The sequence below is a fragment of the Podarcis pityusensis genome, assembly GCF_964106645.2.
Source record: "Podarcis pityusensis genome assembly, chromosome: 17".
Classification (NCBI taxonomy): domain Eukaryota; kingdom Metazoa; phylum Chordata; class Lepidosauria; order Squamata; family Lacertidae; genus Podarcis; species Podarcis pityusensis.
The window spans coordinates 11,628,791-11,656,620 of record NC_138042.1 but is presented as its reverse complement, the minus strand read 5'-3'; the positions used below and the strand labels follow the sequence as shown (position 1 = coordinate 11,656,620).

At 45.0% G+C, this 27,830-nt stretch overlaps 1 protein-coding gene across 2 annotated transcripts in view; it reads left to right on the top strand.

Moving 5' to 3' along the window:
• The first annotated feature begins 3,031 nt into the window (after positions 1–3,031).
• Positions 3,032–27,830, top strand: part of LOC308466689 (ovostatin-like) — a 48,508-nt gene continuing 23,709 nt past the window's right edge. Inside the window, exons 1-16 of one of the 2 annotated variants that reach the window (XM_080987715.1) lie at positions 3,032–3,288; positions 6,996–7,179; positions 10,190–10,346; positions 12,108–12,160; positions 12,280–12,300; positions 13,924–14,092; positions 15,000–15,084; positions 16,264–16,381; positions 19,044–19,173; positions 19,340–19,449; positions 19,716–19,874; positions 21,312–21,539; positions 22,422–22,476; positions 23,137–23,285; positions 24,673–24,822; positions 26,810–26,980. In XM_080987715.1, the coding sequence (XP_080843841.1) occupies positions 3,044–3,288; positions 6,996–7,179; positions 10,190–10,346; positions 12,108–12,160; positions 12,280–12,300; positions 13,924–14,092; positions 15,000–15,084; positions 16,264–16,381; positions 19,044–19,173; positions 19,340–19,449; positions 19,716–19,874; positions 21,312–21,539; positions 22,422–22,476; positions 23,137–23,285; positions 24,673–24,822; positions 26,810–26,980 (2,184 nt within the window). In that variant the 5' untranslated portion in view covers positions 3,032–3,043. Of the gene's footprint in view, positions 3,289–6,995; positions 7,180–10,189; positions 10,347–12,107; positions 12,161–12,279; positions 12,301–13,923; positions 14,093–14,999; positions 15,085–16,263; positions 16,382–19,043; positions 19,174–19,339; positions 19,450–19,715; positions 19,875–21,311; positions 21,540–22,421; positions 22,477–23,136; positions 23,286–24,672; positions 24,823–26,809; positions 26,981–27,830 lie in introns of those variants that run through there. The other variant, XM_080987714.1, reaches the window with a different exon arrangement.

Genomic DNA, 27,830 nt, shown 5'->3' with positions numbered 1-27,830 from the left:
CCAAATGTCTGACACAGCTTCCGCTGTGGTCTAAACTACAGAGCCTAGGGCTTGCCGATCAGAAGGTCGGCAGTTCAAATCTCTGCGACGGGGTGAGCTCCCGTTGCTTGGTCCCAGCTCCTGCCCACCTAGCAGTTCAAAAGCACATCAAAGTGCAAGTAGATTAATAGGTACCACTCCAGCGGGAAGGTAAACGGTGTTTCCGTGTGCTGCTCTGGTTCGCCAGAAGTGGCTTAGTCATGCTGGCCACATGACCTGGAAGCTGTCTGCGGACAAACGCCGGCTCCCTCGGCCTATAGAGCGAGATGAGCACCGCAACCCCAGAGTCATCCACGACTGGACCTATCGGTCAGGGGTACCTTTACCTTTAATTACCCTTTGCAAAATGCAGTTTCTGTTTAGACCTCCCAAACATATGGAAATTAAATAATTTAAACCCCTATCCATTTCATTTCTAGCAATTTGAAATCCACAAACTTTTCTATTTCAGGAATTCCTAAGCTTTCTTTGGTTATGGCTCAAGGTGCTATCTGTAAGCATTCCTAAATGTAAACCGGCTGTGGTTAACATTTCTAAAGATGCACTTTATTGCTTTAAACCCAAATGAGATTTTTTTTAAGGGTGTGTGTATATTTTTTACCAAGGAACTTCTCATGTTTTCTCCTACATCCATGGGTAAGCCACATATATTTTAATGCCAGAGGCAGAAAAATCCAAATAACATTCACAACTTAATGTGGGCAACAATTCAGAGAACCAAAATCATCTGCCTGAGGGAGCAGCCTCATTGTACTTAAGGGCGTAGGTCTGGCCCAGAGGAAAAGAGAGTTTATTGGCCTCTTTACAACTCCCGTGATATTCCATTGTAGTCCAAAATATCTAGAAAAGCTGGTTGATGGAGTTCACTGTCACCCCAAGATACACGTTTCATTTTTGGCATTTGGGAACAGTGTCAAGTACCTACATTTCTCAATAGTGTGCATGGAAGTCATTTTAAGACAATGATCTCCATAGTTCATCTGAATATAAACAATGCAGAACAAGACAGCTCCCTGGATACTGTACCGGTCTTTGGGTCCCAGGGCAGAGCAGGAGTTGTACTCAAAAACTTGGAGCAGTTTTGGACACAATCCAACAATAGCATGTCACTACACACCCACCCACAGAAATAATCATATTGAGAAAGGCTAGGGTTGTCTGACACATAGAATAATTCAGTGGAGAGAGGATAAAAGTTAAAATAGAGTCACACTAGAATACACAATGTAGAAAGGACTTGTATGTACACAACACACACACAAGGAAGTTTAACATGGCTTCTCTTTACAGCACCCCCGGATTAAGACACTGTTGTCAGAGTGTACTTCACGTTTGACATTTGGAACAGTTTGTGGTACATTTGCCAAGGATGCTATAAAAAAAGAAAGTCAGAGTTTCCAGTGTGGTAAGATATTTTAGTAGCAGCTTTTCCGGCGATACAAAAATGCTGAGCAGCAACCAGTTATTCCTATGGCAGCATCCTAGATACCAAAGTCTTTGGGTTCTGGAGGAAATACTCTGACATTTGAAGCAGTTTTCAGTTCAGTCATTTACAGTGTGCCCAGCTTAGTAAGGTAGAGCAGTTGTAGACTTTGTATGGATAAGCATAATGATATTTGGAACACATTTATAAAAAATATAGTTGGTTATAAATAACCATATATGTATTTGGATGTGGGTGGTGCTGTGGTCTAAACCACTGAGCCTAGGGCTTGCCAATCGGAAGGTCGGCGGTTTGAATCCCCGTGATGGGGTGAGCTGCCGTTGCTCAGTCCCTGCTCCTGCCAACCTAGCAGTTCAAAAGCATGTCAAAATGCAAGTAGATAAATAGGTACCACTCCAGTGGGAAGGTAAACGGCGTTTCCGTGCTCTGCTCTGGTTCGCCAGAAGCGGCTTAGTCATGCTGGCCACATGATCCGGAAGCTGTACGCCGGCTCCCTCGGCCAATAAAGCAAGATGAGTGCCGCAACCCCAGAGTCGTCCACGACTGGACCTAATGGTCAGGGGTCCCTTTACCTTTACCTTTAACCTTTATATAGCTATATACTAGACAAGCATATAGGAAATTGTAGTTGTTTGCATATATAGTGGTATAATGTATCTTTTTTTCTTTTCTTTTTATTCTTTTATTTTGTTCAATTGAAATACTTTCAATAAAAAATAAAAATGGAAAACAAAACATCATGACTCTCAGCCCTGCAGTCGGATCTTGGGAAACGGGATCCTGGCCTGAGGCGTGAAACTCTGCTGACATTTTGGGCATCAATTAAAATCAGTTGTTTCCTGTCATGGAAATATGAACCTCAGGGGCACATGCTGCTCATTTCAGATGTGAGACGAACATTTCAACCCCATAATTTTTCAGTAACTCAGAATAAAGGCAGAAGAATTATACAGAAACTCCTTTAAAAAGATATCACCTTCTGGATGTGTGTGTCTTTTTTTTTATATTGTACATTTGCAAGCGAGGCCTTTGTTATTTTTAACAAGGCCCAGAAATTTTAAGTGTGTCATAAATAAAAAATCACCACAACTGTGCACCTAACCAGGACAAAGCGCTTATCCTCTCAACCAAAGTCTGACTCAGATGATTCTTGGGGGCATGTTGATGAAGATTTTGTGTCTTTGAGGTCATCAACACACAGTAACATCAGCTGCCCAGACTGGAATAGGCAATGCTGTCTGGGGGAAGAAAGTTGGTTAAAATGTAACAGAGCCTTTGGAATTCCTTTCTTTAGATCCCTGGAGGAATTATCTTCTACTTTGTGGAGTTTGGCCAGGACCTATTTATTCCCTGCTTTAATTGCCCTCCAGCAAAATAAGCACACTGTGCTTTGAACAATTTGGCTCTTCTGCAATAACAGCGCTAGAACAAACGCTGGATTTAAGTGAGTGACGTACTGGGCTGCTGTTGACAAACCTTTTGGCAACGTGTGCAGACTGGATGTGACCTACCTGAGAGAGAAGCCAAGTATTTCAGCAATACAGAAATCTCCTGAAACCAATGCAAAGGGCAGCAGGAACAGAAGAACAGAGAGAGGAAGGAAATGTGTGGCAGTATGCAAATCTTGCTCCTCACATTTGCCACGGGACTTTAGAGGAAGAGGTGGAGCAAGTTCACCAAAGCAGTTTAAAAGGCACAGGACTCGGTCCTCACTTTCATCTTTCCCACACCAGAGCAGAGATGGGCTCCTGGTTTTTTTTGGTGGCCCTCCTTGCTCCTTTAAGTATCGCAGCTCCTCCAGACCCGTAAGTAATCGTGTCTGTGTGTAGCATTTTCCTGCTTTGGAGTCAAAACCCTGGTGGTGGCAATTGCAAAAAACTAACTCAGGTGGTGGTCTATTAGGTGCAGCTGTTTGGTGGTGGGCAGGTGTTCCTTAAAGATGCATATTGAATGCAGCAGTGGCAGATGTAATGTGGCAGCCCAGGAGGATACAGCCTCCTGACACCAGCATCTCTGCAGAATACCTGGGGAAGCATCAGTGGTGAGGTTGGGCTTGCACAGGTGCACAACCATAATTAATCTAGGGCTTCTGATGGTGTCAGCACCTTGCGAACCCAATACCAACCAGGTAAGCTACAGAGATGGTGGCTTTGTTGTGCTCCTGAACCACACTGGCTCCTACTACTGACTAATTGGTACAATGGTACCTTGGGTTAAGTACTTAATTCGTTCCAGAGGTCCATACTTAACCTGAAACTGTTCTTAACCTGAAGCACCACTTTAGCTAATGGGGCCTCCTGCTGCTGCCATGCTGCTGGAGCATGATTTCTGTTCTCATCCTGAAGCAAAGTTCTTAACCTGAAGCACTATTTCTGGGTTAGCGGAGTCTGTAACCTGAAGTGAATGTAACCTGAAGCATATGTAACCCGAGGTACCACTGTAGTGCCTCAGAATAGGACCCATGAATCTGTCTGTCTGCATTATTATTATTATTATTATTATTATTAGAGTGCGTAAGGCATGTAAGTTGTAAAGTAATCCTATTTTTTAAAAAGTCAACTACAGAGCTTGGTTTGAAGGAGTTGCTTTCATTGCTGCAAAGTGAATACTTCAGTCTCCACCCTGATTAACTAGGGCAGCAAGAGATTGACAGCAAGAGACACAAAAGAGAGAGACAGCAGGAATGGCAACGAAACACTGGTGTTACCGGTTCGTAACCCAACCCAATTTCTAGGGAATGAAGAGGGTGAGGAACCACACAAAAAGACAATGAAAAGCAGGATAGAGAGAGGAATCACAGGAATGTAGAGTCGGAAGGGGCCTTGAGGGTCATCTAGTCCAACCCCCTGCAATGCAGAAATCTCAACCAAATCCATACATGACAAATGACCATCCAACCTCTGCTTGAAAACCTCCATGGAAGAGCAAAGGATCCTGTTTCTTTAGCAGACAAATCCAAAACGGGGCTATACTCATTCTAAAGTCCATTGCTGCCACAGATGCATGACGTTCCCAGCCAGTGTGGGGAGGGTCAAGAGAATGGACACAGGAGACTGGTATTGGGCTGAATTAGGCCACAACTTTATTGATGACTCCTGCCAACCTAGCAGTTCAAAAGCACCTCAAAGTGCAAGTAGATAAATAGGTACCACTCCGGCAGGAAGGTAAATGGTGTTTCCGTGCGCTGCTCTGGTTCACCAGAAGCGGCTCAGTCATGCTGGCCGCATGACCCGGAAGCTGTACGCCGGCTCCCTCGGCCAGTAAAGTGAGATGAGCACCGCAACCCCAGAGTCGGTCATGACTGGACCTAATGGTCAGGGGTCCCTTTACCTTTACCTTATTGATGACAGGACAGAGCAGGTTTGGCTTAGGCACTAGGCATGCATCCGGCATCTGGCTGTCAGCACACTGCCCAATAGGAACCCATTGGGGTCGACCCTCTGATTGGATGAGGTACATTGGCCAATTGGTCTCTGTGTGGACTCCCAGACAGAGCCACCCCTCCTGGACCCCTTTTATGCGATACCCCACAACTAAGGATTCAGCCCAATGCTTTATGCGCCCAAGTTATGACAGTTGCTATGAGGTAGGTGAAAATCTGCAAGCCGGCCAGTTTGCTTGCAGGAGAAAATTCCTCCTTGGCCCTGAATATGGTGACCGAGTAAACCACAGCAAGGTCCATATGCCAACTTGCCTGTTCCCCCACTGCCAGGGCCCTAACAGGCAGGCTGGCTGGGTGGAAAGTCCTGTGGCACTCGACAAAGCGGTCGTCCTGCACCTGGGCACCATTTTAAATACAAGAGGGGCAGGTAGGACCCGGGAACCTGCTCCAATTGGCCTTGAGGGTGAGGCCTGCCCGGAATGGAGGGCCCAGTGTGGTTGGAGGTGGCTGGCACCAGGTGACTACCCCATCTCCCAGATGCGCCAGAAGATGGAGCCCCCCCCAGACCACCCACAGCTGTGCTGTGCAGCAAATGCCACTCACCCAGAGCCCTAGGTGAACAAATACAGTGGTACCTCGGGTTAAGAACTTAATTCGTTCCAGAGGTCTGTTCTTAACCTGAAACTGTTCTTAACCTGAAGCACCACTTTAGCTAATGGGGTCTCCCGCTGCTGCCGTGCCACTGGAGCACAATTTCGATTCTCATCCTGAAGCAAAGTTTTTAACCCGAGGTACTATTTCTGGGTTAGCAGAGTCTGTAACCTGAAGCGTCTGTAACCCGAGGTACCACTGTACTCTTAAGCAGGCTTACTCATAACCAGGTTTGCTCCTGAGGGTCTCATGATGCTTGTCAAGCATCATTGTCTTGTGTGTGGGATTCAGTCAAATGCCAGTACATTCGAGTTACGCAACTGAAGTTGGTTTGGCACTCTTGTGCAACAAACTCAAGAAAGCAAACATTGTGCAAAGAAGGAAGATGCGCTGGAAAGTGGGGTGGGGTGAACAATTGCTTGATGCACACGGTTCTCCAATCTGAAAACCTACTCCACCAAGTGTTATGGTGAGTCATTCAGGGGGGAATTCCACTTGGCACATGTTCCACGGTAACTTTGGTTAATAGTTTGCACAGAAAATGACTGTTCACTTATTGTCCTATCTCCCAAGTTGTACCTGGGGTGGGGTAAGGAATGGGTGTCATGCTGCCAGGCTGCTGCACCCCTTTCCCACACAAATGCTTCCCCATATGTCCTCCCTCCCCTGTTCCATTTAGAAGGTCAAATAAATGTGACTTCTCCCCCTTTCAGTCAATAACTTCTGTCCACAGTGAGAGTGATGGAAGTGGATGCCAAGTAAATACTCTGCCTTTCTGTCATGACTGCATAAAAGCTTGGGGGGGGGGTGAACTATGTGGATAAATAGAGTGGATATCATTTTTTCCATTTCAAATTTACCAATAAGATCATATGCATACACACAATAAAACAACAACGAGACAATACTAAAGGAAAAACAGAACACATTGTCCTGTTTGTTTAGTCGTTTAGTCGTGTCCGACTCTTCGTGACCCCATGGACCAGAGCACGCCAGGCACTCATGTCTTCCACTGCCTCCCGCAGTTTAGTCAAACTCATGCTGGTAGCTTTGAGAACACTGTCCAACCATCTCATCCTCTGTCGTCCCCTTCTCCTTGTGCCCTCCATCTTTCCCAGCATCAGGGTCTTTTCCAGGGAGTCTTCTCTTCTCATGAGGTGGCCAAAGCATTGGAGCCTCAGCTTCAGGATCTGTCCTTCCAGTGAGCACTCAGGGCTGATTTCCTTCAGAATGGAGAGGTTTGCTCTTCTTGCAGTCCATGGGACTCTCAAGAGTCTCCAAATATTCCATTGTAAGGTATATTGTGATGTAAAACAATGAGCTGTTTCCCTTGAGCCAATTTGACAGATTTGGCTCTCCTTAAAGATTTCTTTTTTGCTTAGAATTTAGTCCCAATTCTCTGCATTGCTGGTTGCTTTCAAACTATGTCCCTTGATAGTGACTTGTTACTGACAAGCTGTACCCTTCTCTTTATTGCAGGCAGTACATCCTGATCGTGCCTGCAGTAGTTCAGAGCAACACTACAAATGAGGCTTGCGTGCAACTCCTCAACCTCAATGAGACGGTCTCTGTGGATGTTGTGCTGGAGTACAACGTGGACCGCTTTCCCCTTTGGGAAGGGACTGTGGATGAAAAACACTTTTCCCAATGCATCAATTTTTCGGTAAAGAACTCTTCATTTTTTCTTGCATCATCCTGCATTGCCAAACACGGAGAGAATGGCCGGGGGAGGGAGTAGCATGTAAAAATGAAATAATAATCATATCTTGTAACTGTTTTTCACCCCATTTGGGATGAAAGTTGCTGCATATGAAGGTGATTGTTAAGGGTGAGTGGTGCTATCTCTTCTGATTTTTAGTGCCCCCATATGTATGTACATTTGTCCTAGTGGCAAAGACTAAGGCACGGGCAGGGGCATAGCCAGGGGGGCAGCTGCCCCCAATCAATAAAAAGCAAAACAAATCTGAGGTTCTGCCGTCCCTAACAAAAGCCTGCCCCCCTTAACAAAAATCCCATGGCTACGCCCATGGGCAGGGCAAGATGTTTTGCAAGAAGTGAGTATGAGGAACTGAGGCAGGCAGAGGAGTGAGAGATGACATTCTAGGCAGTGCCAGAATTATGTATAAGGTAAACAAGCTATAGCTTAGGGCCCCACTCTCTTGGGGTCCCCCCAAAAAAAATTTAAAGGGGAAAAACTGAATGTACTTTGATAAAATACATATTTTGTTATGTGCAAATGGCTTTAGATACCTATTAGGTCCATAAATTACCATATAACATATATTCAACACAAAAAACAGTGGCAGTCTGTTGTTGACAAAGGACAGCTGGACATATAAAGGGCCCCATTACCTTCAGTAGCTTAGGGCCTCATCAAACCTAAATCCACCCTGGTTCTAGGCCTAATAGAAGAAATAAAAACTGACAAATCGCTGGGTCTGGATGGCATTCACTGGAGAGTTCTCAAAGGACTCAGATGTGAAAATGCTGATCTTCTAACAAAAATATGTACCTTGCCTTCAGATCAGCCTCCATATCTGAGGACTGATAAAACCTTTTATTTTTTTAAGGGTTCTAGGGGTGATACTGGAGATTACAGGCTGGTTAGAGTAACGTCTGTCCTGGAAAAACTGGTGGAAAATATTGTGAAAGCTAACATAATCAAAGATATAGAACAAGCCTCACTAAAGCAGATCCAGCATGGCTTCTGCAAGGATAAGTCCCGTCTCCCTACAGGAATTAAGGAGACAGGAGTTAGTTCTTTGTGAGAGTCAACAAGCAGTATAGACTTTCAGAAAACTTTCAGAAAGGTTTCTCATCAAACACTCATGAGTAAGCTTAGCAGTCATAGAATAAGAAGAAAGGGCTTCTTGTGGATCAGAAATTGGTTAAGTAGCAGGAAGCAGAGAGTAGGAATAAATGGACAGTTCTCTGAAAGGAGAGCTGTAGAAAGTTTAGTTCTTCAAGAATCTGTATTCGGACCTTTGCTTTTTAACTTGTTAATGAACAATCTAGGGTTAGGAGTTCGCTGTGAAGTTTGCTGATGATACTAAAGTTTGCTGATTATACTGTCCACATTTGCTGATGATACTAAATTGTTCAGGGTTGTTAAAACAAAAGCAGATTGTGAAGAGATCCAAAAGGACCTCTCCAAACTCAGAGAATGGGGAGTAGAATGGCAAATGCAATTCAGTGTAAACCAGCGTAAAGGGATATATTTCAGGGCAAAAAAACCCCTTAATTTCACATCTATGCTCATGGTCCATGGGGTCACGAAGAGTCGGACACGACTAAACAACTAAACAATAACAACATGCTCATGAGGTCTGAACTAGCAGTGACTGATCAGGAATGAGACCTTTGGAGGTCATAAAAGATAGCTCATTGAAGATGTTGACCCAGTGTGTAGCAGCTGTGAAGAAGGCAAATTCCATGCTAAACCTCCCAAATGATGCCATTATACAACACTATGGTGCAACTGTATTTCAAATAGTGTGTACAGTTCTGGTTGCCTCACCTTAAAAAGGAGATTATAGTGTTGGGAAAGGTTCAGTAGGAGGGGATGGAACAGCTCATCTTTGAGGAAATGTTGCAGCATTAGGGACTTTTTCGTTTTGAGAACAGGCAAGGAAGACGTGCCATGATAGAAGTGCGTAAAAATTTATGCGGCATGGGAAAAGTGGGCAGTTTTATTCCCTCTCTCATAACACTGGAATTTGTGGGTCTCTAAGGAAGCTGAATGTTGGAAGATTCCATACAGACAAAAGAAAGTGTTTATTCATGTAGACCAGTGGTTCTCAACCTGTGGGTCCCCAGATGTTGTTGGACTACAACTCCCATCATCCCTGAGCTCTGGCCTTGCTAGCTAGGGGTGATGGGAGTTGTAGTTCAACAACATCTGGGGACCCACAGGTTGAGAAAGGCTGATGAAAGGTTGAGAGGTTGAGAAACTATCACAGGAGGTAATTATGGCCACCAGCATAAAAGGTAAAGGGACCCCGGTCCATTAGGTCCAGTCACGACCGATTCTGGGGTTGCGGCACTCATCTCGCTTTATTGGCCGAGGGAGCCAGCGAACAGCTTCCGGGTCATGTGGCCAGCATGACTAAGCCACTTCTGGCGAACCAGAGCAGCGCACAGAAACGCCATTTACTTTCCCACTGGAGCGGTACCTATTTATCTACTTGCACTTTGATGTGCTTTCGAACTGCTAGGTTGGCAGGAGCAGGGACAGAGCAACGGGAGCTCACTCAGTCGCGGGGATTCGAACCACTGACCTTCTGATCGGCAAGCCCTAGGCTCTGTGGTTTAACCCACAGTGCCACCCACATCCCTTTGGCCACCAGCATAGATGGCTTTAAAATCCAATTCAAAAAATTCACGGAGAATAATGCTACCAGTAGCTACTAGCTGTGTTCGCTATGTTCTGCACCCACAGTCCAGTTTCTGGAAAACACAGGAGCATAGAGTGCTTTTACGTTTGTGTCATGTTTGTAGAGTTCCCACAGGCATTTATTTGGCCACTGACAGAATAGAATTGTTAACAGCTTTCGGAAACCCTGATACAAACAGGCCTATTAACCTGATGCACTTCTTGTCAATTTCTAGAGTGAAAAGATAAACGGATCAGCTTTTATTAACTCTTCCCCTCTTGACTATTTTCTCACACACAGGTTCCTCCTGCCGATTCTAATCCACTAGCTTACATAGTTTTTTCAGCTAAAGGCGCCTTGATCAGCTTCCATGAAAGGAGGTCTGTGGCTGTTCGAAACATAAGTACACTTGTCTTTGTCCAGACAGATAAACCGGTCTACAAACCCGACCAGAAAGGTGAGTTCAGCATGCATTGTAAATCCCTGCAACTACCTCTCAGAGAACTGAAGAATTTCCTTCACTGAGCCAACAAGTAGGGTTGCCACCTGTCCCTAGAAAAATGGGAACACCCCATTTTTGGACAAAAGCGTCTCCTGTCCCATTTGGACTTCCAACAGGACACCTTCAGCTGGCCCCAAATGGCGGTTGTGTCGCCCCCTCCTTCCTTCCCTCTCACTGGGGCTCCCCCTTAGCCACCACCCACTAGTCTAGCATGGTGTGGGTCTGCTGCTGCTTGGCCATCTCTACCACACCAACCTGACGTCTCTTCCTCCCTCCTCCTCCTCCACACTCAAGTCTCTTTTGATGCCAACATAGGCAAGAGGCTGGAGCTGTCTGTCTGCCCCTGGTCCCTGCCCATCTTACGTGAATTGAGGGGAACAGTGGGGCCAGGGGGGTGAGGGAGGTGGGAGGCCGAATGCGGGGAACCCCTTTCACAAAAGGGGGAAGGGTTTGGTGTCATGTGTGAGTGTGTGTGTGCCCCCCATTCCCCATCCCGACCTGTCCTTTATTTTGCCTGACCAAAGGTGTCAATCCTACAGTCAGTTAAGTTGCAACAAGGCACAGGGCACCCTTCTGATTGGGATTTGGGATTTGTACAGAGCAGGTGCACATGTCTGCAAAATGCACAACCACAATTTCTAAAGCGTCTGCATTTGTTGTCCCATCCCCCCACTTTAGGGCGTGCTTAGGTATGGTGCTTTGAGGTGCTAATACAGTATGGCCATTTCCGACCTAAGGAGGAAGTGGTGTTGCGGGCTTCATGCCCCCACCAAGCTTGCAGGGGCTGGCTCTTAGCCTCCGTGCGATTAGGGGAATCCTCGGCCGCGTCATCCCCTGGCCAGCCAATCGGCTGGCTCCGGGGGTGTGGCCTGCACTAGTTAATGCAGACTGCTCAGCTGCTCCGGTTTCCCGCCCGCCTGCCCTTCAAGGTTTTCCTTCTGACCTTGTTATGGACCTCGGTTGTTTGCCTTTAAGGGGCCTGGTAGGAATTTCTTCCACTTGGCAAATTGGCACCAGCCACTTGGTTTTTCGCCTACCTCGTAGCAAATCGTCACAACTTCCTCGGCATTGGCGGTTAGGCACTGGTATGGGTATTGTTATGTGGATGGAAGGGGGGAAGAAGCGCCATCACCTCCCCCGCATATTGAAGGGTAGTCCCATAAAGGATTCCGGGGGCGTGGCCCTGTCAGAAGCCTATGGAGGTGAGGGCCTAAGGCACGCCCCCGAGCGGTGAGCCCAGGGGAGTTCCTAGTTGCTGTGCATCAGCAGGACTCCCCCTGCTGGTGTTAACCCTTCCCGGTCTTCATGCAAACAGGCTGAAGCCGGATAGTCGGTTAGGACCAATGCCTAAGCCAATACCGCTCATCACCTGTAACCAATAAAGTTGTGGCCAATTTTAGCCCATTAACCAAATATAACAGTGTCGTGTGTCTTTATTCCTACTGGGGGGAGATGGGAATTCGCCACGCAAATGATAGCATACGCATAATATTAAAGATGATGGCTTTATGAGCTCAGTTGACAATTCTACATTTACTTTTGAGACTGGCAAATCCTGGATACTTTCGACTTAGTTATTTACCAAACAAAGTTCCACTAATCGCTAGAATGTTACATCGCTCATGGATGTAAACGTGAGTGAAAAGTCTGTAGATTTTGAACCAACCGTATTTTTAAAAAGAGTAAATGGGTTTATTTCCTCTCCCCTTTTTTTAGTGATGTTTAGAGTTGTTTCTATGGATAAAGATTTCAAGCCAGTGAACGAAATGGTGAGTGTAACTGGAACTCAAAAGGTTTCCAAGGAACTCTGATGTTTTAAAAATAAGAAATCGTTCTGTTGCCCTTCAAATGCATTGTTGACCTTTTTCTTTCTTACTTTCTTTTCCAGTATCCTGCAGTCTACATCCAAGTAAGAGCTACACCATGCTATTTAAAGCTTTTTGCCTGCTTCCTTGATTCAAAGAACTGGCCTCTCAATTGCAGCAAATCCTAAGCACCAGGGCTTTATACTTACTGGCTAATGGGCAATAATGTTGAGCAGGAAATGTAACATAAAACATGTTTCTAGAGTTAAGTGGACTGACTCAACCTAAGCTCACTCTTTTTGCCTTTTCTTTTCTTTATTTTTTTTGAGGGCCCTTGTAGGTATTTTTGTGTTCAGGAAACTAATACAGTGATACCTCGGGTTACATACGCTTCAGGTTACATACGCTTCAGGTTACAGACCCAGAAATAGTGCTTCAGGAAGAACTTTGCTTCAGGATAAGAACAGAAATCGTGCTCTGGTGGCGGCAGCAAGAGGCCCCATTAGCTAAAGTGGTGCTTCAGGTTAAGAACAGTTTCAGGTTAAGAACGGATCTCCGGAATGAATTAAGTACTTAACCTGAGGTACCACTGTACTTGATGGCCCCAGAGTGAATTTCCTTAGCTGGAACTGGGGGTGGGTTACTCTTAATTCTGGTTCATGTCACTTTCACATGTATTCAGAATTCTGATTTATGTCACCTTTGCATTTTTTATTTTTCACTGAACAGTAATAGTCACCCCAGGTGGCTAGAAATGCCAGCAAATATGACATTCTGCCTTTAAATAAATAAACAAAAAAGCCCTGTGGTTCTTCTGGATAGTTAATTTGATCTATCTATTATGAAATTCACATTGACAATGCTAAGGGTACCTTTTCCCCATGTCTGAGGTGCAGAAAGGCCAAACTAATCTTTACTAATCTAGTGCTAAAAGTATTAATATTGCTCTTTGTTCAGAATATACAGCTTTTATCCCTTTAAGGAAAGGTTGTCCTATATCCATCATCTCAACATTTTTCTTCATAAAATGCCAAGAGATGTTATCAAATGCTTTTTCTGCATCAATAATATTAATGCAGCTTGCTTATCATTCCTGGTCTTGATATATTCTATTATATCAAGTATATTTCTCACATTATCTTTCATCTGTTGACCAGGAGGAAGCCCACTTGATCTTTGTGTATCTCCTCCATTAAAATTGCCTTCAACCTGTTTGCTAGAATACTGGCGAATAGTTTGTAATCATTATTTAACAATGATATTGGTTATAATTTTTAACTTGTAATAAATCCGTATCTTGCTTTGGAATTAAAGTAATATATGCCTCCTTCCATGTCAACAGAATCTTTCCTTTCATCAAAATATTATTCATAACATCTCTTAAATTACAGTATATTGAGCATATCCTTTGCAAAAATGGCCTTTATGCAGGCTATATATATATTCCAGGAAATGATGACTGGCTTGGTGAAAACCTTAAGCAACTTTTTATGGTATAGGCAGTTCGGTGCTCTGTCCGGCCTTGCAGTCCTTTATGATCTTTCACTGAAGATATCCAATGCTGATGGATTGCTAGCAAGGCATTCCAGTTGACAATGACTAAATGTTGATAAGGCATAGAGATTCATAAACTGAATCTCACTGACCCAACCCCATTAAAGCTGGTCTCATAGATTGAAAAAAATACTGTAGAAAATGGCATGGTTTATCTCTTGCTGCTTTCCCAGGATCCTCAAGGAAATCGGATTGCTCAGTGGCTGAATCAAACACCTTCCTTTGGCATCCTCCAATTAGAACTTGTAATAAATCAAGGAGCATTGTTGGGATCCTACCAAATCGTTGTTGAGAATCCACCAAACTATAATACCCATCACTGGTTCACTATGGAAGAATATGGTGAGTACCACTGTGAAGCTTATCTGCTTTAGAAATCTGATTTGGTATTAGTGGCAGCATTTTGGCGCATGGATAAAATAACCTACCCAAAACTTTCTATAGCTACTTTTTCATAGAACCTAAGTCTATGAGCATCTGATTTTTGAAGTTTGGCAGAGAAAATGAAAACATGTATACGAAAAAATGAGCAGCGTGTTTAGGTGATATGACTGGACCCCCAACAAGTTTCAGATGCGTCTATAAATGATAGGAGGAAGTCACTGACCAGTAGAGCCAGCGTGGTGTAGTGGTTAAGAGCGGTGGTCACGTAATCTGGGGAACCGGGTTCACTTCCCCACTCCTCCACCTGCAGCTGCTGGGTGACCTTGGGTTAGTCACACTTCTCTGAAGTCTCTCAGCCCCACTCACCTCACAGAGTGTTTGTTGTGGGGGAGGAAGGGAAAGGAGAATGTTAGCCGCTTTGAGACTCCTTAAAGGGAGTGAAAGGCGGGATATCAAATCCAAACTCTTCTTCTTCTTCTTCTAGACCAACTGCAAGGCCACTAGCAGCCTATTATATGGCTGTGTGTGAAATTTCTCCTGCCATCCCATAACCCTATGAAAAAAGGAATAGCTCTGATCCCTCCATACCTTCATATAATACATTTCTGTTCCAAAACCATGATTCCAAAATCATCAATCTTGTTTGTTTGTTTTTCATCATAATCTAATTGGGGTTTTTTAATGTTGGTCAAGATACATTTTTAAGTCATTTGTATCCTTGTTTATTTTTGCCCTCCTAATAATTCCTCCTCATGTCTAAGCAGTTGTCTCAAAGAGACCACCTTCCTCGTTATGCCATATATCCAATCTGTTACTTGGCCTGACTAGACTTTCTTAATCACATTTGTTATATATATTTTTTCAGTGTTGCCAAAGTTCAAGGTGGACATCAAAACACCAGACAGGATCTCTGCTTTCGATGAAGAATTCCAAGTACACGTCAGTGCTCAGTAAGTTTATGAGGTAGAGCAAGTGCATGTGGAAATTTGCATTTCAGCATCTTGAAATTTGGAGGGGGGAAGGATACTGTTTTGTCCCACAATCCCAATGGAAACAGGTAGTTGGAACTGAGGCTGAGCTCTATCAACTGGGCTGATCCTGATTTCTGCCTTGACTGGAGTCTAAGGGGAACTTTGGGCGCTGGCTTTTTCAAAGTGGGGATCAGGGTTCTGTTATATTCCACCTTGCTCTGAAAGGTACCGCATACTGGCCACAACAGAGACTTTGGGCTCGTCCAGGCTTACTTTTGCCCTGCAGCTTCCCCCAAGAAAATCCAATATTTACTGCTGATGGGTTTTGCCTGGGTTGACATTTGCTGTGAATTATCGCTCAAGAGTGGGACGCGGGTGGCGCTGTGGGTAAAAGCCTCAGCGCCTAGGGCTTGCCGATCGAAAGGTCGGCGGTTCGAATCCCCGCGGCGGGGTGCGCTCCTGTTGCTCGGTCCCAGCGCCTGCCAACCTAGCAGTTCGAAAGCACCCCCGGGTGCAAGTAGATAAATAGGGACCGCTTTCTAGCGGGAAGGTAAACGGCGTTTCCGTGTGCGGCTCTGGCTCGCCAGAGCAGCGATGTCACGCTGGCCACGTGACCCGGAAGTGTCTCCGGACAGCGCTGGCCCCCGGCCTCTTGAGTGAGATGGGCGCACAACCCTAGAGTCTGTCAAGACTGGCCCGTACGGGCAGGGGTACCTTTACCTTTACTATCGCTCAAGAGTGGGGTTTCCTGGGGAAAGCACTGGGGCAAGGATAAAACTGCTCTGACTCTTGCCTAGAAAGCATGAGATAAGCAGAAAACCACTCAGGACAGGACAAGCACATGTCTGGATGAGCCCTTGGAGAATGTGAGGTAATCTCCTACGGCAGCACTGGGATGTTTCTGGGCAATACTAGGTCCCCGCCCCCCATTCACACACACACAAACTACACATGTTTCTCAAAGCAAAGAAGCCATATTTGCAAATGTCTGGAATGCATTGTGGAATTCTGAGTCTTGTTGGTGTGAAATCCAGTTATTCCAAATGGCTCCCGGTCAAATGTAGGCTTGCCTGAAGTCAGTCACTTAACCTGAGACTTGCAGCACGATCTGAATTTTTCTTTCTCTCAACTGATTTAATTTATGTTTTGTTCTGTTAGTTATACATTTGGCCAACCTGTTCAAGGGACAGTCCAGATCAGAGTGTGCAGACATCGCTATTACGATCCAAGATGTAATCGAGATTCCAATGGGATTTGTGAAGCTGTTAGTGCTCAGGTAACAGGAAAATCGGTCCTCTGGGCCACTGTAGAATGTTTTCAGGCAAAAACCCAAACCAGGCTGCTTTTGAAATTTTATCAGGGTATATTTGGAGACACTTAGAAAGAACTGAATGTTTTCTCCTACTTTATTCATTAGGGTTGCATGTTTTGGGCTGCATGGCTCATCAGAGATGCTACTCCCCACCTGCTCCAAACTTGTGTAGTGTTGTTACTGACTTTTTTGCAGATAGATGTTGTGGGAGTATTATTTAAACACAGAGACGGTATCAGAAAGTGTGTAGTTCCTCATGCTTCCCTGAGTGTGTTGGCCGAATGAAGCCCACAGTGCGACAGGACTGAACTGTTAGTTGTTTAGCCCAAGTAGACTCATCATGGAATACCAGTCTTATCACACGGCCAGCTTCAGGGTGTGCAAAAGTGGGATTCACTAGCAAACTTTAGGCCCATCATTTGATGAGAGTCTCAGCTGGGGCCAGCCTGCTTATGAGGTGGACCGAGGAAGCCGCCTCAGGCAGCAGAATCCCAAGGGGTGGCACACTTATGGGAGCTACCGCCAGAGAAGCAAGGAGAAGAGGTGCTGGCTTCTGGTGAGATCTCACAAATTCTTGCTGCTGTTGCTACTTCTCCTATGGCAAGGGGTGTCTGCCTGCCTGCCTGCCTGCCTGCCTGCCTGCTGCCACAGCCGCAGCAGCTGAAGAAGCAATGAGAAGTGGTTGCAGCTTCCTGGTTCTGGTGAGATCTTGTGGAGCTCCTGCAAGATTTCACTATGTGCTGGACCCGGGGGTTAACCAGAGCAATGCAGTCCAGGTCCGGTCCTGAATCCAAGGATTCTGCGAGGAGTCTGCCACAATGGGTGCCACCACTTAGTTGCATCAGTCCAAGTGCTAAGCACTGTTTCTAAACATTTTGCACCTGTATTTTCCTGTCCCACACCCAGGACACAAGGTAGGAAACCAGGCTAGGTCAGGCGCAGGGTCTCAGGCAGGTTCTAGCAAACAGCAGTGTTGCTTCCACAACCTGGGGTGGGGTCCGACAGCCTTTTATCTTTGTCGGGGTAACGGCTGGTCCTGATCACCTGGTGACTCACCTCCCTGTCTTGCCCAAAGGTGAGCACTCCTCCTACGAGTATTCAGGTCTCTCCTTCTCTCAGACCTTAGTCTCTGCAGCTCGGGAGATGTCGGTGGGTTACTAGACCCAGGGGCCGCCTCAGCCTCTCCTGATCCAACTGGTGGTGGAGCAGCTGTAAGTGATGGCCCAGCTGAAGGCAACGAGGTACTCCCAGCTTCTGGAGCTAGGGCAGGCTCAGGCCCCTGACTCGGCCCAGCTGGTGCTTGTTGCAGGGGAACCTGTGCAGACTGGGGCTCTTCAAAATCAGGCCCCAGACTTGGTTCAGATGCCGCCTGAGGCAAAGGATCCAGTGCAGACTGAGACTCCACTGGTTCTGAGCCCGAGTCTGAGTCCCAGGCCATCACACACTAGAAGCCAGAAGCTATAGCCACACAACCCAGTGAGGTGCAGGCAGTGTGGTCACAGCACTTTCCTGTTTCACTTAGGCAGCAAAACAAGTCAGGCTGCCTCCATTTTCTGCATGTTACATTGGACAATTTGCCCTTGTCTGACTATATATTTTGTTTTGGTACTGCTTTAAAAAGCTGGTTTGGTAGTGTTTGAAGAAAATGTTCAACCCTATATTGTATACATTCAGGCTGCAGTCCTATAACTTACTTGTCTTGGCACAAGTATTGTTGAAGTGAGTAGGGCTTACTTTCTCCAATGAAAATAGGGACATCTTAAGGAAAAGCAGGACATTCCAGGATCAAATCTTCTGTAAATCTGGGACAGTTCCTGGAAAATAAGGACACTGGTGCAAGCGTTGCAGCTTACTGAACAGAACAATCCCTCTCTCCTCCCCTCCCCTGCTGCCCTGTTCTGGGGGTTGTCCCAATTCTCCCAATTACGGAAAGGGAAGAGCTGGGGGAAGCCTTGTTGTGCAAGTAGCAATCTCCTGACATGGGTCATTAGGAGAATCCACTCCCAAGGACTTAGAGTGAATCATCCCAAGAAACAAAGGGTTTCAGTATGCTCATGACTTATCCTATCTTTCCCTTTGATACAGCCACTAATGCCCTCTGACAGAGGTGGGCGGTATATAAGCCTGTAAGCCTGATTCTTCTAGATAAAGCCAAGGAATAATTTTCCTGGGCCATGTAAAGAACAGTCAGTACTGTTTTACACTGAAGAATTTGGGATCCATTGTAACTGGAGAAAAGCAATTTGTTTCTTTACAGGTGATCATTCTTTCTCAGTTGCTGTGCAACTTACCATTCATTAGTCCCCAATTTGATCTTGTTTATGTTTGGGCTTGGTTCAGAAATGTATCACTACTCCTTCTATTATGTGGTTGTCTGGTCCTGTCCCATTTACAAGCTATTACTTCTGTTCCGTTCCCCCACTCCCTCTCATACATGTGTTCGTAGCAACTTAGACTTTTTCATACTTCCAGTGAGCAGCCACTGATCACAGAAGCCTATACTGAAATAGTTCTAATTCTTCAGCATACTTTTTGATTGTTTTGCTGCAGCAGACTAACATGACAACCCCCAGGGAAGTTCCACATACCTTCCACACTTTTATCGTAATTTTCTTTCCCTTTTCAGCTGGACAAAGATGGCAGCATTTCCAAAACGATCAGCACCAAAGCATTCCGCCTTTACGCAAACATGCATACGCAGCGTTATTTTTATGTGTCGCTCCATGCAGAGGCAGTCGTCACAGAGAAGGGAACAGGTAACTGTTTTATAATGCGGCACAACAGAATAGGAAGGGGGAGCTTTGAAAATCTTACTCTGAGAATTGGCCTCTCTGGGCGCCATATTCAGCACCTGAGAACTCCAGATATCTATATAATCTAGCTTGTTTTACAGATTCTTTTATGCATTTATGTATCTGACAGGCATCCAGATTTCAAAGTCTGACTACATCTCCGTCTATCAAGCAAGAAAAACCATCATATTGGAGAATGTAGATCCATATTATAGAAGAGGGATCCCTTTGACTGGACAGGTAGGACAATGGGGATGATCTCTGTGAGGAACAAAATTCTAAAATGTGTATTTTAAGGGGGGACAAATTATGTGGGGTTGTTGTTTTCAAGTAGCAGATTAATGCAGAGACAAGATGGAATGGAAAAAGACATGGACGAGAAACAGACTAATTGTTCCATCCCTGGCTCTCTGCCACAACGGGTGCCACCACTTAGTTGCATCAGTCCAAGTGCTAAGCACTGTTCCTAAACATTTTGCACCTGTGTTTTCCTGTCCCACACCCAGATGAAGGTGAATGACGAGGATGGAGCACCACTGTCAAACGGGCTTATTTTTCTAGAGTTTGACGGCGAGGTTGTGGCCAACTACACTACGGACAACAATGGCAGTGCCCAGTTTTCCATACCAACTTGTCACCTCTTTGAACCTCGCTACAAATTGAGAGTAAGTCGCTGAAAACTGAGGTGGGTGGTGGTGGTTGATATGACCAAGTGGGAAACTGCCCTTTACTGGTAGCTCAGGTGGGTCAAGCCCTCATAACCTACTGATTCCTCTTTTTAAAAAATATTTTTTATTGATTTTAACATATAAATTATAAAATGTACTACAAAACTTATCACTTATACAATCTTTTTTTAAAAAATAATATTTATTATTTTTCCAAAGACACTAAAAAAAGAAAGAAAGAAAAACAAAAACAATACAATACAACACATCAAATTAACAAAACAAGACAAAGACAATAAAATAAATCAAACAATTTCATTATCCCATCTTTCATTCACTTATTTCCTCGACCTCCTCACACCTCCCTTTTTGTATTCCACTTCTGTTAATTATTTCAGCAATTCCTTTCCATCTTCCTCTGTTTTCTATCCTATAATTATCTTAACTCATTCCATTCTTGCCATACTTTTCCTTTAATTTTCTATTAATCTATTTATACTTAATTCCTTATGACATTTCTGCTAAAGCCATATAATTTCATTCCAACATTTTTCTAACATTCCTTAATTTTACAATATTTCTATAAATAGTCTTTAAACTTTTTCCAGTCTTCTTCCACCGACTCTTCCCCCTGGTCTCGGATCTTGCCAGTCCTTTCCGCCAATTCCATATACTTATACAATCTTTTTAGACTTCCATCAGCACCTCTGATGATCCACCGTTTTAACCACTTCTTTTGCATTTCTTAACTTTATATTGCCTTTACATCTCTTAACAAATCATCCTTCCCCTTCTCCATTTTTTGCAATACTTCCAATAATACTCCTCACAAAACTTCTTGCAAGCCTACAAACGTCATCTGATCTTCACAAATACTTTTCAAATAGTCCGTAAATTTACTCCAGTCTTCCGTGAATTTCTGGTCCCGCCGGTTTCGAATCCTTCCTGTTAGTTTATCTAGTTCTGCATAGTCCAGTAACTTCATCCTCCATTCTTCAATCGTCGGTAATTCTTCTTGCTTCCATTTTTGGGCCAGTAATATTCTTGCTGCTGTTATTGCATATAAAAAGAGCTTACATTCCTTTCTATTTATATCACTCCCCACAATGCCCAGTAAAAATGCTTCTGGTTTCTTTATAAATGTATATTTCAACATTTTTTTCATCTCATTATATATCATCTCCCAGAAGCATTTCACCTTTTTACATTCCCACCACATGTGATAAAATGTTCCCTCCTTTCCTTTATAACCTACTGATTCCTCAACCTTCCTTTACCGTCCACCAGAGACATGCATTACAGCCCAATCTGTGGAGTCATCCAGGGGAATGATCAAACAACTCCTTTTGGGAAACCCTTCCAGAGGCATCACCCTTCTTTGGAATGTTCTATTACTGGTATATTTTACTTTCTTTTGCACCTTTCTCTCATCAGGCTATCTATGAACCAGATCAGTGCACTGAGTATGGCTGGCTGGAAACCTACAAGCCAGAAGCTGTTCATTACGTCCAGCGCTATTTCTCCCGGACCAACAGCTTTGTGAAGATAGAACCGGTGCTGCGTCAACTGCTGTGTGACAAACAGGAAGCAATCTCCGTGCACTACATCCTGAACAAAGTTCAAAATGAGGAATTGCCCTCCAACATTCACTTCTACTATCTAGTAAGTGCAGAAAGGCCAAGTGGCTTTGCCATGACCTTCCTCTTAGCTTTTAACCCTCACTGGAGGTTGAATGAGTATGGAACCACCTGCAGCGCCTCTGTCCACGTGGTGGTGGGAGTTGCAAACTGAGCACCATCACATCGCTAATCTGATTTCTATTCTGAAGTGCTTAAAATGCCTCCAAGTGGAGTACAAAGAAAAAATAAGCAGGTCCTGGACAAAATGCCCTGCAAATATACTTGACCCATACCCTGTAGTGGAGCCATGACAGAAATAATAATAATAATAATAATAATAATAATAATAATAATAATACAGTCATACCTTGGGTTACAGCGGCTTAAGGTTGCGTTTTTTCGGTTTATGGACTGCCGAAACCCAGAAGTACCGCAACAGGTTACTTCCGGGTTTGGCAGTCACGCATGTGCAGAAGCGCCAAATCGTGCTTTGCGCTTGCGCAGGCGCAGGTTGCAAACGCTGCGGGTTGCGAACGTGCATCCCACACGGATCACGTTCGCAATCCGAGCATCCACTGTAATAATAATAATATTATTATTTATACCCCACCCATCTGGCTGGTTCCCCCAGGCACTTTGGGTGGCTTCCAACAGGATATTAAAAATACAATAAAACATCAAACATTAAAAAGTTTCCTAAACAGGGCTGCCTTCAGATGTCTTCTAAAAGTCAGATAGTTGTTTATTTCCTTGACATCTGATGGGAGGGCGTTCCACAGGGCGGGCAGCACTACCGAGAAGGCCCTCTGCCTGGTTCCCTGTAACCTTACTTCTCCTAGTGAGCGAACCACCAGAAGGCCCTCAGAGCTGGATCTCAGTGATTCTGGGGAAATTATTTATGCCTTGATTTCTTTTTTGCGTACAGATTATGACGAATGGTAGAATTGTTGATGGAGGTGAACAGCTAGTCAGCATTAAGGGTAAGTGATCCAATTCTGCTCATTGATTGTGGAGAAATGAAGGTATTTGGCAGTCATGGAGAAACAATCAGCAGACCTGTAGAATGATTCCTAGCATGACCTTTCTCTTAAAAAGGAATTCCATTTATAAATCCTAAGTCACAGGCTGGATCTACACAGATATTAAAAAATGCTATAAAAATATACAACTCCCAGTGTAATTTTCCATTGACTTTGGATTGCTGCTCTACAGTGCCATCTGGTGTTATATTTATAGAATGCATTTTTAACGTTATAAATTGTCCAGTGTAGCTGAGTCCACAGAGTGACTGATTGTCACTTAGTCCAGTGGATATAATAATTATTTGATTCAGCATGAATTTGGATATTCTTCTTTGATTGAGCCATCAGAGGAATTTCAAGGAAAATATAGAGTTACAGTAAACTAGTAACACTTCTTCTCCACATCCCTAGCTGTCATGGACCTGAATTAATTCTTGATCAGCTTTTCTGTGGTGTGTAAACCAGCAAGGTTCCATCTGAGGGGAGACAGCAAGACCACCAATGGCAAGGTCCTGGTGGGGCTTCCGTCTTAATTTTGTACGCGACAGTCAACATTAGCTCATCAGCTTCTCTTGACCTCTTTCCTTGACTCCTTTAATTTCATGTTTTTCCTCACAGCTGGACAATATAGCAGATTCTCAATCCCACTGATGATTGACCAAAAAGCAGCTCCCAGAGCAAGGCTGCTGGTTTACACTCTGCATCCTCATGGCGAGCTGATCGCTGATAGCATCTCTTTTGAAGTTGAAAAGTGCTTCAGAAACAAGGTAAGAGCTGATCAGTCTGTTCCCCACTCAGAGTAAAGGGTGTTTTCTATTCCTAACTCTCTGTTTATGCTAACAAGGAGTACAAAAGTCAAATAGGAAAGGTTCATTGCAAGTGGAATGGTTGGCATGTCTTATGGATGGCTGAAAATAAGCTAAAAAGTAGCAATGTATCTTGCCTAATCCATGTACCTTTTGCACGATTTAAAATCCTAATGAGTCATTGATGGCTTGTACCTAATCTGAGAAGAGCTCATGCCATGTTATAAAGTAGTGAACTATGGTCATACGGTCCTGACATTATAGCATTGAGTTTAGCCCAAAGTTTGGCTCGTGAGATCAAGTCAAAGGCCGCCTTCAGGTCAATAAAAGCTGTGTATAGAATCCCACGTGTTTTGTTGACATATTTGTCAATGAGGTGTGCTAATACGAAGCAATGGTCTATTGTTTGTCTGCCCTGTCTGAAGCCGGCTTGCTCCTCTGCCAGAACTGCCTCAGTTTCCATCCAGTCAATTAGTTTGATGTGGAGGTATTTGGCATACAATTTGCTGGGGATAGTAAGGAGGCTAATGGGTCTATAGCTCGCTGGATCTGCCATAGGACCCTTTTTGTAGATTGGGATGATTACTGCCTCTGTCCAGCAACCAGGGATTATGTTTGTCCTTTGATGCTATGGCCTGTTGGCTATGCAAATAAAGTCCTTGTTGTTGTTGTCCTGACATTATATGCTGTGCTAATTGCCATAGCTGTCAACCATTTCTTATTTGGTGGGAAAGTCCCTTATTCCAGCCCCGTGTCCCGCTGCTGTCCCTTATTGATGATGTCCCTTAAATTTCCCGAGTTTCAAAGGAACTCCCCTCCCTGCCGGTCAGGGAGGAGGGAGGCTCCAACTGTGTTGCTTGGCTGAATTGCTCACCCAATAAGGAGTCGAAGAATGACTGGGGGGTGGAGCTTGCATGCCTTGTGCAGATCAAAATGGCCATGTTGCCTGGGGACTCACCTTTGCTCAGCGCTTCCCAGCGGAGAGGTGACGGTGGTTTTCCTTGCTGCATCCCCTTTGCCGGGTTGCTGTGCTGTGGGAACCATCGCTTGAGGCTTCATTTGGCTGCTGGCTGGGCTTTATGCCTTTGGCTCGGAGGGGCTCAGAAGTCGAACATACCTGTGCTCTGAAAATCCCTTATTTTGGCTGCTGATCCCTTATTTTCAAGGCTGCTGGTCCCTTATTTTCAAATCCGTAAGTTGACAGCTATGGCTAATTGCCAGGGGAATATATACAGTAGCTGTTAAGTAGGCATTCACAACAGACAGAATAGCTATGGGTGGAGACTGTACCAAAATAACTTCTGAGATGATCCCCTGACAGATATCTGACATCTCCATTCAATTCCAGGTCAGCCTGCAGTTCTCTCAGAAAGAAGCACTGCCAGCCTCAGGAATTGGCCTTAACCTCAAAGCTGCCAGCAACTCATTCTGTGCCTTGCGGGCTGTGGATAAGAGCGTTCTGCTTCTGAGGCCTGGAGAAGATCTGACTCCTGAGAGTGTGAGTCCTGGATTTTTGATGCACCTTCAACCCAGAGCCATCCCAAGTATTAGGTCTCCTTTCAGTGGTCCCACCACTGAAAGCCACCATCTATAGAAATGAGCACAGAATCAGGTTGTCTACTCCTCTGGCACCAGAAATCCTCCCCTTGTGTTGTATAGCTCTGTGAGAAACCCTTAGAGACCCACTTGTATTTAGGTCTGCTTTATGCTGAGTTGTTCTGTTCTAGACATATTTTTTAAAGATATGGGTGACAGAATCCTTCAGAACCTTGAAGAATGATTTTTTTAAATGCAGCCTGCTTATGATTTTGAGGAGGTTTAGCTAATAATACCAAATTTCTTTGGGGCTTATAGAGACCGTTACCTGAAACCAAGAACAGAACAGGCATGTTATCTTTCCCCACCAGAAACTGGGAAGCAAGAGGCTCCTTAATGTGGCCAAGTACCATTTTTTTCTAGAAATTTCTGTTCATTGATCTTCTCGAGGGCGGCCCATACATTTTCCTTGACACACCTGCGGCAGGATGGCATTTTATGCAAATGTTTTTCAAAGAAAAGAACAGTAATGATAACCATATTTGCTTATGAAGCTATTCAGTTCTACAGGGAATGAGAAAAAGACTATTACAACCATATCTTAGTGAATAGGCCTGCATGAAATTTCTTTGACTCCTCATCCCAGCTGTGCGATATAGGAAAAGGTGCAATATTCTACTGTGCACTGAAAAATATTAATTAAATAGGTCTTGCTAATGAAAAGCTTTGACTACGTTGTGTTCCAGGCATGCTTCATCTGCTGAAGAAAAATCAGAAGGAATGACCGCTCCACGCTTAAAACGGGGGGCGCCCTTTGCGTGGACGCGCGCAGCCCCTAGATCTGGAGCGGCGCCAACAGCATAGGCTTGGTTTGCCTTCCCTCAGGTGGGATACCTGGAGGTCTCCGCCTACCTCAGTCAGTTGTCCAATCCCACCTGGGGGAAGCGTTGCCAAGGAGACCAGGGCAGGTAGGGGAGGGATTACCTGCCACACAATAGAGGGAGGATCTTACCTGGGAATCCTCACTTGGCTCCAGAGCTTCTCCCACCCTATCCACCCTCAGTTAATGTCTTATTTGCAGGTTAACTTTTCTTCAGAGGTTTTGCAGGTTAACTTTTCTTCACAGGTATGCGGGCACTGCTACGTTAAGGTCGCTGTTAAAGGTTTCGCCTTTCCCGTAGCAAAACATCACAACTTTGGCGGTATCAGGCCTTGGGCGGAATCCTTTTGTCCATCTTCCTCTTTGCGGCGGCGATACTAGGGTTCCCCGTTAAAGGGGTTTTCTGAAGGGAGGCTTTGACCGTACGCCGAAAGGTCGTCATTGCTCTCCCCTGCGGCGGCGGCGTTACGGGGGCGGCTATCTCTGCTTGAACATATGTTCTCCAGAGTCGGCCCATCCCCCCCCCCCCCACACTGGATAACCCTGATGCTCCCTAGGTCCCCGGCTGGGGACTGGGGAGGGAGAACGCCCAATGCCTGAGCCAAGGTCTACCCACATTTGAAATTTAATAAAGTTGTGGCCAATTTAATCCCATAGCACGTAGTCTTGAGTCGTTATTCCACATGACAGGGGGACCGCGCGGGATCTGGGGACTCCGCCTGTCCACGCAATAGATTTCCACTCATATATTAAGCCATTAAAGGGCATGCAGAATAAGAATGATTTTACCTATAAACCTTCAGCAATCTCCATAACTGGAATGCCCATCTTGATGTTTGCTTGTAGATATCACGGCTCGGTGCTTTTTTTCTAAAAAAAAAAATGTTTAGGGGTACTCTCATTTCCCTACTCATATTGAAATACTGCCCCTCAATGAGGCCAAACTTAGATTCACAAAATGTTTAGAGGTATGCGTACACAGGGGAAAAAAGCACTGCCCCTGCTCATGTAAGGCAGGCTTTCATGCTCCTCCAGGTCTCATCTGTGTTCATTATTCATTTCTCACCAGGTGTACTCTCGCCTTCCTTATCAAGAACTTTATGGCTATTATTATAATGGGTTGAACCTTGAAGATACCCCTAAAGACCCATGCGTTGAGCTGAAAAATACTTTCTTTGATGGCCAATTCTACATACCTGTGAATGTGACTGATGACGGCAATGTCTATGACGTTTTCAGGGTATGTTTGTCTCTATGCTTATATTGGGACTGGCACTGCTGGTTTTGGGGAGGGCAACTTGTTTATGGCTAGTACTGAAAACCAGTTATGATCTAGAGCAGAGCTGAGCATGAGTGGTGCTCTTTTAAGGTAAAGGTAAAGATCCCTAGCGGGTGGCGCTGTGGGTTAAATCACAGAGCCTAGGGCTTGCCGATCAGAAGGTCAGCCATTCGAATCCCCGTGATGGGGTGAGCTCCCGTTGCTCGGTCCCTGCTCCTGCCAACCTAGCATATCGAAAGAACATCAAAGTGCAAGTAGATAAATAGGTACCGCTCTGGCGGGAAGGTAAGCAGCATTTCCGTGCGCTGCTCTGGTTCGCCAGAAGCGGCTTAGTCATGCTGGCCACATGACCCAGAAGCTGTACGCCTGTTCCCTCAGCCAGTAAAGCGAGATGAGCGCCACAACCCCAGAGTCGGCCACAACTGGACCTAATGGTCAGGGGTCCCTTTACCTTTACCTTTAAAGGTCCCCTGGACGGTTAAGTCCAGTCAAAGGCGACTATGGGGTTGCGGCGCTCATCTCGCTTTCAGACCAAAGGAGTCAGTATTTGTCCACAGACAGCTTTCTGGATCATGTGGCCAGCATGACTAAACCACTTCTAGAGCAACGGGACACCGTGACGGAAACCAGAGCGCACAGAAACACTGTTTACCTTCCCCTCGCAGCGCTTCCTATTTATCTACTTGCACTGGCATGCTTTTGAACTGATAGGTTGGCAGGAGCTGGGACTGAGCAATGGGAGCTCACCCTGTCACGGGGATTTGAACTGCCGACCTTCCAATTGGCAAGCCCAAGGGGCTCAGTGGTTCAG